General features: G+C 37.2%; 2 protein-coding genes across 4 annotated transcripts in view; one reads left to right on the top strand and one right to left on the bottom strand.

Annotated features, from left to right (window-relative positions):
• Positions 1-13,756, top strand: part of BCL2L14 (BCL2 like 14) — a 53,509-nt gene extending 39,753 nt beyond the window's left edge. Inside the window, exon 7 of one of the 3 annotated variants that reach the window (XM_042945819.1) lies at positions 13,653-13,752. In XM_042945819.1, the coding sequence (XP_042801753.1) occupies positions 13,653-13,712 (60 nt within the window). In that variant the 3' untranslated portion in view covers positions 13,713-13,752. Of the gene's footprint in view, positions 1-13,652 lie in introns of all 3 variants that reach the window. The other 2 variants (XM_042945821.1, XM_042945820.1) reach the window with 2 other exon arrangements.
• LRP6 (LDL receptor related protein 6) overlaps positions 9,854-14,750 on the bottom strand; it is a 174,443-nt gene continuing 169,546 nt past the window's right edge. Inside the window, exon 23 of the mRNA XM_042945817.1 lies at positions 9,854-12,723. Coding sequence (XP_042801751.1) covers positions 12,429-12,723 — 295 coding nt within the window. The 3' untranslated portion in view covers positions 9,854-12,428. The remainder of the gene's footprint in view (positions 12,724-14,750) is intronic.

Here is a 14,750-nt window from a genome sequence, read left to right on the forward strand (position 1 = left end):
ACCTTTCTTCATAGAGATGCTCCAGAGCACACTATTTATGGACATTATACTTAAGACATTATGCCATAAGAACTAATCTTTTGCATTGGATTATAAATGCTTCTGTTAACAAAAATGCTTTTGTAAACAAGTATTATGTCTAATTTAACTTTGTCTATCTAATGCCTGGCCTACTTTTAATATACAATTGCAAAATCATATACCCTAGCCTCACTGCTATAACCGGTAAAGCAATGAGATTGGAGTATGGCCCAAGATATGTGTAGTTTTAACAAACTCTCCAAATGTTCCAAATCATCTGCAGCTTCCAGCCAAGATGAAGTAATAGTGACTGAGTTTAAACTCCTGCTTAAAACAACTGGAAAAAAAAAAAAGACAAGCTATATGAAAGAATAGCTTTCCGTTTTCAAGACATTGTGCATCAGGCAATGAAGGACTAGTCCCTGAGAGATGAGAAATAAGGTGAGCGTCCAACTCTTGATTTTGGCTCAGGTCATGACCTCATGGTCATGAGATCGAGCTGAGCATCTCTCTCCCTCTCTTTGCCCTTTCCCAGATCACATGTGCACACACACTCTCTCAAAGAACTTAAAATTTTTTTTAAATTATAAAAAAGAAAGGAAATAAAGAGAAAGAAAGCAGAATGGTGTCAAAGTAATGAAACCAAAAGATGGTTTGTGGAGATCAGTAACACCTCTAGCCTGATTGATCAGGAGAAAAGGCACAACTTACCAATAATAAACAGAGGGAACATCACTATAGGTCCTACAGATATTAAAAGGATAATAAGAGAATATCATATACCAAAAATTCAACAACTTAGATGAAATGGACAAATTTCTTAAAAGACACACTACCAAAGCTCACTCAAGAAAAATAGAATGTAGGTGCACCTAGGTGGCTCAGTCGGTTAAGCCTCTGACTCTTGATTTCAACTCAGGTCATGATCTTGCAGTTCATGAGATGGAGCATGGATAGCAGGGAGCCTGCTTGGGATTCTCTCTCTCTTCTCTCTCTGTCCCTCCTTCCCACTCGCATGTGCACACACTCTCTCTCTCTCTCTTTCAAAAGAAATAAGTTAAAACATTTAAAAAACTAGAATGCAAACTTAACATTTCCAAAATGGAAAACATTTTAAGCAGTTCCTTTTTCTTTTCTTTTTTTTTGGGGGGGGGGGGGAGTATAGGATTGCATCTCTTTCTCTTGCTTTTATTTTACTTATTGTCAAGTTACCTAATATACAGTGTAGTCTTGGCTTCAGGAGTAGATTCCCATGATTCATCACTTACATAGAACATCCAGTGCTCATCCCAACAAGTGCCCTCCTCAATGTCCATCACCCATTTTCCCCGCCCCCCAACCCCCACCCCCATCAGCCCTCAGTTTGTTCTGTGTATTTAAGAGTCTCTTATGGTTTGCTTCCCTGTTTGTATCTTATTTTTCCTTCCCTTCCATAGTTTCTTTAAAAGTTAAACATCTACCAGATGACCCAACCATTTCATTCTTAGGAATTTATTCAAAAGAAATGAATTGGTCTAAAACTTGTACCAAATACAGTAACTATAGGGGCGCCTGGGTGGCTCAGTTAGTTAAGCGTCCAACTTCAGCTCAGGTCATGATCTCGCAGTTTGTGAATTCGAGCCCCACGTCAGGCTCTGTGCTGATAGCTTGGAGCCTGGAGCCTACTTGGGATTCTGTGTCTCCCTCTCTCTCTGCCCCTTCCCTGCTCGCACTCTCTCTGTCTCTCAAAAAGAAATAAACGTTAAAAAAAAAAACTAAAAAAAAAAAAAAAGGAATTTATTCAAAAGAAATGAATTGGTTTAAAACTTGTACCAAATATAGTAACTATAGGGGTGCCTGGGTGGCTCAGTCAGTTAAGCCTCTGACTTCAGCTCAGGTCATGATCTCACAGTTCGTGAGTTCGAGCCCCACATCGGCTCTGTGCTGACAGCTTAGAGCCTGGAGCCTGCTTTGGATTCTGTGTCTCCCTCTCTCTCTGCTCCTTCCCGGCTCATGCTCTGTCTCTGTCTCTCTTTCAAAAATAAATAAAAACATTTAAATAAATAAAGTACAAATATAGTAACTATATTTGTGAAAGCCCTAAATGGAAAACAACCCAAATGTTCATCAACAGATGAATGGATAAACAAATTGTGGTATATCCATACAATGAGATACTATTCATATATATATGAATATATATATATAATATGTATATTATATATATATAAAGAATAAACTATCAGTATATGCTGTAACATGCATATGAATGAATCTCTAAGAAGCTCAACCAAAACCAAAAAAAAGTCATACACTACATATATACTTATATAAAATTATAGAAAATGCAATTAATTTATTGTGACAGAAAACAGGTCATTGGTTGCCTAGAACGGAGGTATGGAAAGAAGGAATTATAGAGGGGCATGAGCATTTTGGGGTGATAGAACTGTTGTTACCTTGTCTTACTATTTTGTGTGTATATAAAAACACAAAATTAATTACTGCATACTTCAAATACATGCTGCAGTTTATTGTATGTCAATTATACCTCAATAAAGCTGTCATAAATTTTCTTAAGACAACATGGCAACATTTCAGACAATCAAAGGCACAATTTATCATGATTAGATCAACACTGTAAGATATGCTGAAGGAAATTTCTTCAGCCAGAAGGAAAACTGTATTAGAAACCCAGATCTATAAAAAGGAATGAAGAACACCAAAGAATAATATGAAGGTAAATAAAAATGTTTTTCTCATCTTTAAATTTTAAAAAAGAAAATTGATTAAAGCAAAAACAATGTCTCATGACATAACATGCAGAACATGTATGACAACAAAACATAAAAGACTAGAAGGGAAAAATGAAAGAGACTGTTTCATTTTATATGAAAAATGAAGTAAAAAAGAGTAAAAAGAAGGAATAGTTGGGACAAAGAGAAAATATCAAAATGGTAGACAAATCAAATCAGCAATAATTGCATTAAATGGAAATGGCTAAATACTGCCATTAAAATGCAGAAATAGTATTGATAAAAATGAAGACCAAACTACATATTTTATGTCTAAACATGAAAGAAAGAGAGGTTAAAAGTAAAAGAATAGAAAAATGAATGCAAAACTAGTCAGAAAGCTGGAATGGGTATATTAATATCAAAGTGGACTTCAAGTCAAGGAATATGGAGGCAAAGAGGGACATTACATAACAATAAAAAGGTGAATTATTACGACAATAATCCTAAATTATGCAGAGCTCAAAGCAAAAATTGACAAAACTAAAAGGGGAAATAGACAAATCCACAATTAAAGTTGATTTTCACACTGTTCTCCCAGGAGAACTGAATAGAAAATCAGCAAAGATATAGAAGACTTGAACGACAGTATAAACCAAACTGACCTAATTGACCTTTACTGAACACTGTATGCAACTACAGCATACTATAGTTAAATAAGAAAAAATTCAACCAAGTAAGTTTTATCTTTTTTTTTTCAACCAAGTACATTTAAAAAAAAAATTTTTTTTTTTAACTTTTATTTATTTTTGAGACAGAGAGAGACAGAGTATGAACGGGGGAGGGTCAGAGAGAGAGAGGGAGACACAGAATCCGAAACAGGCTCCAGGCTCCGAGCCGTCAGCACAGAGCCCAACGCGGGGCTCAAACTCACGGACCGCGAGATCATGACCCGAGCTGAAGTCGGCCGCTCAACCAACTGAGCCACCCAGGCGCCCCCCAAGTACATTTTAAAGATCTAATTGGCTTTACTGAACAATTCATGAATTGGCAGCATCCTCTGTACCGAGTAGAGGGGAGCTCCAAAGGGCTACAGAAAAGGAAAGGTTCTTAAAGGCAGGACAAGGAAGTCATAAACAGAAAAAAGGATTCTTTCGGGTGAAGTCCTTCCTTTGGGGAATGCAGAGGGCCCATGTGACATATTACCTTACTGGTGCTGACTAGAAAATTCCTGACAGGTTAAGACTACATTTCTGGGGGAGGTTGAAACTGCAATTAGGTTAAGCATTACACCCTGGTTTGTTGATGTGGCCTAGCATAAGCGACTCCATTTTGGACCTGTGATTTTCCTTTTTAATAGTACTCAAGTGCCCATAAAACATGCACTGTGATAGACCGTAATCTGGCTGGTAAAACAAGTCTCAATAAATTTTAAAGAGTTAAACTCATACAGAGGACCTATGATCATTATGGAATTAAATCTAAAAATAACAAAATGGTATCTGGAAAATCCCCAAATATTCAGAAATTAAACATACTTTTATGTAATCTAGGGTTCAAAGAAATTACAAGTGAAATTAGAAAGTGTTTTGAACTGAATGATAATGAAAACACCAAGATTTGTGGGATGCAGCTAAAGCATACATAGAGAGAAACATACAGCTTTAAATATTTTTATCAGAAAAAAAAATGTCTAAAATCAGTGACTTAAGCTTTTATCTTAAGCAACTAGCATATTTAATCCAAATAAGTTAAAGGAAGGAAATAATGAGCAGACAACAATGAAACAGAAAATGAACATACAACAGAGAGGAATTAGAACAAGAGCTGATTTTTAAAAAAATGTTATTATTTTTTAGAGAGAGAGTACAAGCAGCAGAGGGGCAGAGGGAAAGGGAGGGAGGGAATCTTAAGCAGGCTCCATGCCCAGCACAGTCCAGTGATGCAGGGCTTGGTCTCACAAACCTTGAGTTCATGACCTGAGCCAAAATAAAGAGTGGGACGTTTTACCGACTGAGCCACCCAGGCACTCCAGAGCTGATTTTTTTTTTTTTTAAAGATCAAGAATATCAATACACCTTCAGTTTGACTGACCAAGACACAAATTACCAATATCAGAAATGGAAACAGGCATTGAAAGGATAAGAGACGCTTTTATGCCAATAAGCTGACTACTTAAGAGGAAATGGACAAATTCCTTGAAAGACATAAATGACAAAAATTGACATAATAGAAAATATAAATAGCTCCAGATCTACATTGAGTTCTTAAAAGCCCTGTCATGAGAATCACAGCACTGTATAAAACTTGATTCCCTTAACCCTTCCCAAGTCCTTCCCAAGAACTTGGGAAAACTCTATCAGAGCCTTATGCCAACAAATACTGAGAGATTAAATGAGTTCAGGCATGCCTTGGCAGTTAATTAAAATGGAACAAAGATTAGAATCTCAATCTTAATGTCCTTTTCCCTCCACCCACTGCCAACTGCCTCTGATCAAAATTTTGCACTGGAGTTTTTCATACTCAAACTGGATGTTTCCTGTCTAGCTTAGGTGTTAATCGGTTGGTTGATTACATTAAGGGGGAGACAGAGGGGATATTTAGTACTTGGTGCAACAGTAAATGCTGGACAAATCTTAGCAAAATCATCTTTTATTTTTAGTCTCTTAATTGGGAAAGATTGGCTTTATATGGTGATGAAAGCTGAAGTTACAAATGCAAATCTTGGGTGGAGAATTTTCGGGGTGGGGGGGACAGGTGGTGGTGGGGTCGGTGGTGTTATGAAGACAGCACGGTAGTACAAATAAATGGAACCAGAAATCAGAGCACATTGTAAGAAAGGAAAAGTATGTTCTAAGTTCTTGAGTTGGATCCCTGTAACATAAGAGATTAACAAGAGAAAAGCATACAAATGTCTTTTAAGTTTTAAGTGACACAGGAGCCCTCATAAAGAAATGAAAACCCAAAGAAATGGTTAAACCTGTGTTTTATGCTAGGTTTGATGAGAACCGCAAAGTCATGGTAGAACAAAGAGTATGAGCTATGTGTAATAAATGGGGGCAAACTTAGCAAGGCCTGTTTGTCCCTTTCTCTTCTGAGATAAGGATGCCCCCTTACCTATGTGTACAGGGAGGGCACTTCTCACATTAGGGTTAACAACCGGCTTCAGGGAAAGGTCAGAGGGTTCTTCCTGCACATGCCATTTCTCGAATTCCTTGAAATACTCACTATGCTAATGTGTCGCATTTTGGGCTATCATGTCCCGGACCCTGTCAACAGTAATTCATCCTTTAATCGACATTTGCAGAAATACTGCAACTGTACGCAAAGAATTAAAAGTAAGAAAGACTGTACGTGTTAACTTAGCAGAAAACTTACCTGGGTAGAGAAAAGTCCAAAACAACTTGCACTGTCCTTCCCACTCTTGAGCCTGCCTTTAAATCAGGCAAAGCAACCTCGGTTCTGTCTTTCCTTTCTTGGACTCCACTGGGAACAGCACAACTTTGTTTTCCAAAGAAAAGAATGGGAGGGGTCAGCAAAGAAGTCAAGGTAAGCTCACTTAAGAGAAAGAGTCTCAGAGAGAAGACTTTACACTAACATTTGTTCCACTTAACCCCCTGATGTTTGAGCTTAACTAATGCCAAATAATAAAGCTTTCCTCTCTTCCTATCAAACCAGCAAACTTAGACCCAAGCAGGGATCTAGTAGCTGTGAGTTCTCACTGGTTTTTCCATTCACTCTCATGTTAAATGTTGTAGGGGAGAATAATAACTTTGTCTACCCTTCTGCTCTTAGCCGAGACCCTCGTAATAAGAAACAGATGAACAAAACAGACAGAAAATAACATGTATTAACTTACATATACATGGGAGATACCCAGGGAAAAGTGAGAAACTCCCCTAGATGGCTTACAATTCAGGCTTAACTACCGTATGAATAGGAAAAGGGGAGGGAAGATGTAGGCCTCTTAGGGAAGAGTAAGTAGGAAGTGATTTTAGGAAAGATGAATGGGTCCTTAGAAGAATAGGTGGGAGGTGTGACAGTCGGGACGAAGTTTGGCTATTTTTCCTAGTCTTCTCTCCAGGGATAAAAATCATTTTTCCCTGGTTGATCAAGCTCCCAGGGAGGGGATTTATGGTTTATGACAACTGTGTTCCTTTTGGAGGATCAGTCTTTAGACAGACAAGGGGAGCTCAGAGAAAGCCTCTATCTGTATTTGCTGTTTTAAAGTGCCCACCTGAATCACAGTGGCGTATTTTGAAGGGGTATATTCTGCGGCTCCTTCGGTATCGTCGTATCATATTGGGCTTTGTATCAGGAAGAGCCATGTTCATTTTTAAAGCTAATTTCGAGAGGGGGGAGGTTCAGAGTCTACAGCGGGCTCCTTCCAGGAGTTTACTGAAAACAAGAGCAGGAAACACAAAATATTTCCCTTATTATCTGTTTCCAATCACAGGTATGGGCAGCACTGAACTATGCTCAAACCTCTCTTCCAAAGTTGTATTTTATTTGAAATACAAACAAGAAAAGTGGGTTTTGTTGCCTCTGAAATGCAAGTCACAGCAATGAACAATCGGCTATTTTAATTTCTTGCTGAAAAGAATTGACACTTTTATTTTCCACTGTTTTATTATAAAAATCAACATTTCATTTGTTACAACTCAGCTTATTGTAATAATCAAAAGGGGATTTATACAAGGTATTTTTATACAGTTTACAATTAAAGCACTTATTTTACAAAAAGGGGGAAGTGAATAGTGGACAAGGGCTGACCAAATGTTGGCCATTTAAATATAAATACATCCTTGCAAAGCACCATCGTACCAAAGTCCATGAACAAGAAACACCAGCTGACTTTAAGACAATAACAAAGATTAAAGCTTAAGAAAAAATTTAAAAACACAAAGGATAAACATCTGAAAGCAGCACCAGATCCTTCACTTGCAAATAAGGCTAGTCCAGCTTAAGCTCTTGGTATCCTCTTCTTTTTACATTTTCCTACTAACCCCAGATACTTAATTTCATGTAAAATTAGATTTATTCACTTTCTTTTCCTTTTAATATTTATATTTATGCATTGATAATCATACATATATGATATATATATCCCTGGCCTTCTTACATTTGTTTAAAAAAAATGGACAGTTAAGCATAAGCAAAAAGCACATTGTCTCTACATCTTTGGTGTAGACTTTTGGGTAAACCCTAGATAATGGTGGAAATGTAAAAGTTTTCATTAGATCTATACTGAGTACAGGAAATCATTGTTTATAGTTCTATCTGTAAAGTCACGAGGATTGTTTACAGCAATAAACTTAGCAATAGCTTAAGGATGCTTTATGAAAAAGAAAAACCAAGTAAAATTACCTGGACTGAAGGAGGGTGAGGATCGTCAGTAAGACCGAAGAATCTACCTCCCCTTCTACTCAGGTGCAGGCTTATTAGTTTCATGAGATGCAGAATCAAGTCCAACAGAAATATCCTGAGTATATGGATTCACAATGCTCATAATTTAAAAACTATAAATGTAAAATGTTATCTCCTGAAACTGAAAATTTCAAAAGGCAAATTTTGAGACTAGTATAAAATGATGCCATCCCAGAAGTCAGAAACCACACATATGCTACCAGTACTTTCTAAAATCATCTGTTGTTTCTCTTGGCTCATTTCAGGCTCGGGATAAAGAAAGGAATACCAAATAAAATTAAGTCTGAGTTTAAGAATTCTGAGAACATGTTTTAAACAACACTTGATTATAAACTTATGACTCAGTCCCTGTCTACACTTAGTGTATAGTCTCATTTGTGGATGCCCTAACATTTGTTGGCCAACTGATGATATTCACATACTCAAATCCACACCTCAAATATACGATGTATGTCATTATACAGACTTAAAGCTTATTAAAAGCATGGCATATCTGGGGTATGAAAAGCCCAAGATTTTTGCTTCTGAATTTTGTTAGATGTGTAATGGTAACCAATATGAAGCTCTTACAGCGTGCAAATCAATGAAGTGGCAACTTTTCCCTCAGCAAGAGAAAAAGCAATTTTAAAAACTACATTTCTAGGAATCAAATCTAGGCACATGACTGACTAGACTAGCACAACTATCACAGAGGAGCCAACCTGCCTACAGTAAGCCTCTCTGGTACCAGAAGTAGTCTCTACTAGGATTACTGGTATAAGGTTACATAAACACACACAGACGCATTTAACAGGCTAGGTAGGTAAGCCATACCTACTAACTGTACTTGGAGTAGTCTTCATTAATAGGCCTTTATGGCAAAACAAAAAGATTCTCCCCCAAATTAATTGCTACCTAACACAGATGGTAGAGATTTTTGTGTATTATCAAAGTTGGAGTTGGCCTTCTACAAATTATTGACTTTAGAGTGTTTTAAAATGATGAACAAATATATAATCCTCAGTCAAGCTAAAATTTTACTGCTCAAAAGCTCTGCCCCCAAATTATTGGCCTATTAGATGAAAACGTACTGTAAAGTCTTCATTTCTAAATATATATCATCCCTTTAGAACAGATATTCTCAAGTGTCAGATACTTCTTGATATATCTCAAAGTACTGTTATATTAAAATTAAGATAGTTAAAATAACTAATGTTCTGCTGGACAGACATCTCATGTATGCTGCTATAGAAGAGGGGCAGCAAAGGTCAAAGGCGTAATAATATTTCACAAAAGAAAAATTAATACTGAGAAATTCTATCCCTTAGCTTTTTTTTTTTTCTTGTGAATATGCCATTATCTGATTTAAGCAGCAAAACCCCTTGGGTCACTGTTCAGAAGACAAGGGTTCTGCAGGAGCCAAGTTCAAAGTTATAAAAGCACAGTTATAAAAGACCACTTCAATGAAGGTGAGCCTACTATAGCACATAAGCACAAAGTATACGATGCCAGAGTTCATTTCTCAGATAATTTTAATCACATCACTAACTAGACATGCTTTAAGACCGGTGTTCAAAATTAAATACTTAAGTATTTAAGGAAAATAATGACATTTTATTCATTTTACCCTCATGGATAGTGAATATAGCAATACATCAAATTCAAAACCTTTATCCACTTTCCCCCTGATTTGTGCTCATGTTTATTTTTTATCTTCAGTTTTTCCAATTAAACCTCTTGTGTTTAATACTAATCAAGATAGTTTGTTACTTAAGCTTAACTGTCCATGTAGCCCGAGGGCCAATCTTTCCCGATTTTTGACAATTCTCTCATTTAAAGGTACACCCCCCCACCCCAATATTAAGAATCCATCTCAACTACCCAAGAAAGAGGACCCTGAGATTAAGCGGAACTGCCTTCAAATAATTTCAAACAAATTGGCACACAAATCAGTATTTTGCAAGAAGAGGCCATTGCCATCGCAGTACAAGCACTTGAACTGAGATACAACAAGGCAATATTCTTCTTAATTCGTTATAGTGCAAGTTTCCACATGGGAAGCCCACCAGATAAAGATGCACATTAAAAAATGTAAACATATAGAATTCTTAAATTCTAATTGATACCCAGTTATTGCTAACCTTTCCATCTTCATTTAAGTGTCAGAGGCCCCCGTGTCACAGAATGCAACTCCAGTGTCCATTCTGTTAGACTGTGAGCACTTTGTTCCACCGACAGGAAGAGTTAATGCAAGACACTGATGGATCACCATTTATTTATATGCAAACTCAAGGGCACCTGATTCATAGAAGGTGCCCCTGACAATCTAAGCATTATTCTGAAACCACATTTTTTCTCATTAAAAAGTTTCCTCAGGTATTTTTAATTGCTTATAAAGTTACTTCACCCCTGCCAAAAGTCTGAATCTTTTCTTCCATGGTTTTCTCTTGGGCCCTGAAATCCAGAGGCCTCAGCAAGACAGAATTAAAAAAAAAAAAAAAAAAGAAAGAAATCATTCAAATAACTGACTGACCAACATCTGTTAAGGTAAAAATACATTAGTTTAAAAACACATTCAGTTTTAGCAGAGAAGTGCTGGAAAAATGTAAAAAGCAGGAAACTAACTTCTGGCAAGGTGGCAGAGCAGTGCTAGAATCATTCCACACGTCAGCCCTAAGAGCTGAAGAGGCAGCAGCCCCAGGACCACGCAGGTCAGGCAGGTGGCAGAAGAGCCTTCCGTTACTCCCCTCCACCCAAGTTCTGACAGCTGAGAAGTCAACGGTTGGCCTTCTCATTTAATCCACATTGTTAAATTTGTTAAATCATCTTAATCCATAACAGGATAAGAGAGAACACACAAAAATATATAAGAGGTGATTATAAGAATAATTTGTGGATAATTTGAAAACAATCTAACATTCACATTGGGTAACAGGAAGATATTAAAGTCACGTCACACATTAGAAGAGGTATGTATGTAGACATCACTCAGAAAAATTGGCCTAAAGAACATGAAAATGTCACAACAGTTAATAAAGGGAAAACCTAATGATAACAAAAAAATTCTCTTTTTAAATAGATTGTCTCTAACTGGAACATATTTAAATGTTTTACTAGAAAAAAAAATATATATAAATGATTTCATATTGTGGTATTATATGCTGAAAGTACTGCAAGGATATATGATTAATTTACAACAAAACATAATGGTTAAATTTGTAATTCTTAAACATTGCCTATATGTGTTGTGAAAAGATATTTTAATGAGCATTAAAACAATCTTGGAAGAGGAGCACTAATATGTCTAACCTTTGATCATTAAGCAAAAACATCAGTCAAACTGAAGAGCTAAGCCTACAGAGGAACAGAGCTAGTAGAAATATTAAAATGAAACCTTAATTTAGAAAATTCCATTTTATCAATCCTCAGATAAAAAAGCTTTGAATAAATCGTGATATCTTGGCAAAATGGCCTACAAAGCTGCTGGGGGAGGAAGCAAGGTAAAAACACCTAGAGAAAAAACGAATTCTTCTGACAGAGGCTGTGGGTTCTAAGGTAGGGACAGAAGACTTGCACACACAAAGAGCCCCACACCATCTGACTGGACAGCTCATCTCCTCCAATGGCAACACCCAGAAGGGATTTTTATAAAGACCTATTTTCCTCACTAAAATAATGGGATTCCTAGAGAAAATAAAGCCCTTTGTCCAAAGTTAGTTTTAATACCTTTTTTTCTTTTTCCTTTTGTGATTTCTTAAACTTATTGGCCCTCAAATGTTAGCTAACATGAAGGCTATTTGGCTACTTCCAAGTATCTATGGTTTGCTGCTCTGAGATGGACTTGAATTTTTCTTCTTCTTCTTCTTCTTCTTCTTTTTCTTCTTCTTCTTCTTCTCTTTCTCTCTCTCTTTTTTTTGGTATTAATAAAGCCCAGACATTCCTGGTCAGTGATGCCTTTATTATTCCTGTTTCCTTTGTACTCAGTCACTTCACTGGGTTTAAGGCATGCTTTGTGTATTTAGTTTGCAAAAATAAAACTTTTAGTACAAATTTATTTTTTATACAAATTTTTATGGCACAAGCAGCAAATCTGCTGTTTTAAGAAAATATATAAATATCCTTTTCTTCTGTACAAATATCTCCAGTATTCCCTACCCCATTTATAATTTTTAACTGTACATGGTCTGCCTCATCTTTCTCCAATAGCTCCCTCCCCCCCTCCAGATCTCAACCAAATTTGTATTTACATTTTTGCGTTGGAGGCAGTCAGAGGAGGAGGGCCCCTCCTCAGGAGGAGTCTGTACAGGGGGAGGGTGGCGGTGGGTAGAGGTGATGAGAGTAGCTCCTCTCTGTGTATGGAGAGGGTGGGCAGCTTTCATAGTTCTCTTCTGCTGACAAGTATTGGCTTCGGGGCGTGGGAGGCGGGGGCACAGGCTCTGAGTCATAGTTCAAGTCACTAGTGTAGCCCTTGGCCGTTGCCACTGAGGTCATCCTCCGGCTGGGAGCATAGTCACTGTCACAGACATCTGTGCTGCAGGGTGTGGTAGGGGGTGCAAAGTGCCGGTAGCTATATGGCCTGTAGCTGGTAGGGGGAGAAGATCAAGAAGCAGACACTTAGTTTTATAGAAAAGCAGTTTCTTCTCTATCAGAATACAGAAGTATTAGATGTAAACTTCAGGTTGAAGATCATACACTACTACAATTAAAAAAAATTTTCTTGATGTTTCTTTATTTTTGAGAGACAGAGCATGAGCAACAGAGGGGGAGAGAGAGAGGGAGACACAGAACTCACAGCAGGCTCCAGGCTCTGCGCTGTCAAGCACAACCCGACGCAGGGCTCAAACCCAAGAACTGAGATCATGACCCAAACCGAAGTCGGACGTTTAACCAACTGAGACCTAATTTATTTCTTGTTGTTCTGCCTTTTCAAGTTCAGCAAGTTTGCAGCATGGCTAACTAATAAAAAAGGCATTGAAAAGAGAGGAACACACTAGTGAAAGGAAGCGCTCATTTCAAAGTGCTAGCTCTCACTTCTACTTCTATCTGTAACTTCATGTAGCATTTACATTTGAAATATAGTAAAGCTGATCTTATTTCATATTTATCCCAATCAAGGTTTCTTTATATACTCCGTCACCAAAGTGACAAAAGAGGGGCAAGAGCACGTGCAAAGCTGAGGTAACAATCCACTAAACACCCAGTGCTACAGAGTGTGCCACAAGACCCCATCCCAACACAGAAACCATCTGCTAGCACCCAGGGTTGGTCTCAAAACAAATGGCTAAAGGTTACACGACCTGCTGAGCAGGTTCTCAAGGGGTTTTACTACCAATATTGACATGAGGTCATAGCACTTTTTAGGTTTTATCTTTCTGTCCAATCAGGTTTGAGCCTTGATGAACATTCTAGGCTCAACTAAAAGGCCAAACACTTCCATTTTCATGTTAAAAAAAAAAAAAAAAAAGCTAGGAAAAAAGGAAAGAAAATCAACAAAATTCTTTTACATTCCAGTTCAGACAAGAATCTCAACAAATGATGAAAAGTGACTCAGAAGAAAGAAACTGGGCTTAATTTGAGACGTGGGAAATGGTCAAGTAAGAAATGTTTTTGATGCAATTATGTTCATTTTAATGAAACAATGTTTTATTCAATTTAAAGAAATAACTTTTTAAAAATAAAAATTTGGGGTCTTTCATTTTGTTTTTTTCAGTTTTGAGGTTTCTGCTTTCTCTTTCGGCTTTTTAGAACAAACTAGTGGCAAGGAAAGCAATTTACAATAAAACACAAAAATATCAGCTCAGAATCAGGCCTTAATCTTATGTATATAAACTGAAATGGGAATTCTGAGTAAGATACTATCAACAGTTTCACTTGATTTCTACCTATCTGTACGGTTTTATCAGGGCAATTTGACTGGAAGTCTAGGAAACATTTATCTAGAAGATAATAGGCACTTAAGGGACACTGATAAACACAGCACTAGGTTTACACAGAGTATCAAGCCGCTGACTTTCTGCTGGCCTTTGAAACAAGATGGAAAGAGTAAGGTAAACACTAGTCCTTCTCCTGCTTAACATGCTCTACAGACACAAATCAGCACAAGGGGAAAATGTCCCCATTTTGTCTTACAAATAGATTTCATTTATTTTAGTGAGTTGTGATTTATTCCAGGCAACTTTATGAAGAATTTTTCATTCCAGATGGTGTAATACTGAAGCAAGGGCTGAACTTAAGCTTCTCCCAACTTCTCTCAAATTCTGTGCTCTTTGCACCCCTGCAATTTTACAGCTCTCACAACTCTTTGAACTCCAGTCCTATGCCAATATTCCATTCCTAGGCCACCAAACAAAGCTAACCTGAGCAGTAGCCTATTTTGTAATCAGTTATTTTGGTGGGTAACTTTTCCTTACAATACTGCCAAAGCAGTGTTGGGAGCTGACTCTACTTCATTATTATAAAGTCAACACTTGTGACTCTCTCTAAAAAAATGTGTAATGCCTGAAAAGAAAAGGATGTGCGGTAGGGACAACATCAGCATTATCAAGACAAGATGCCTAATCTCTCCCATCATCTATTTATGTAGGGCTACATCAAACCCACTACTTCTTT

Source organism: Panthera leo, chromosome B4, assembly GCF_018350215.1.
Source record: "Panthera leo isolate Ple1 chromosome B4, P.leo_Ple1_pat1.1, whole genome shotgun sequence".
Lineage (NCBI taxonomy): Eukaryota > Metazoa > Chordata > Mammalia > Carnivora > Felidae > Panthera > Panthera leo.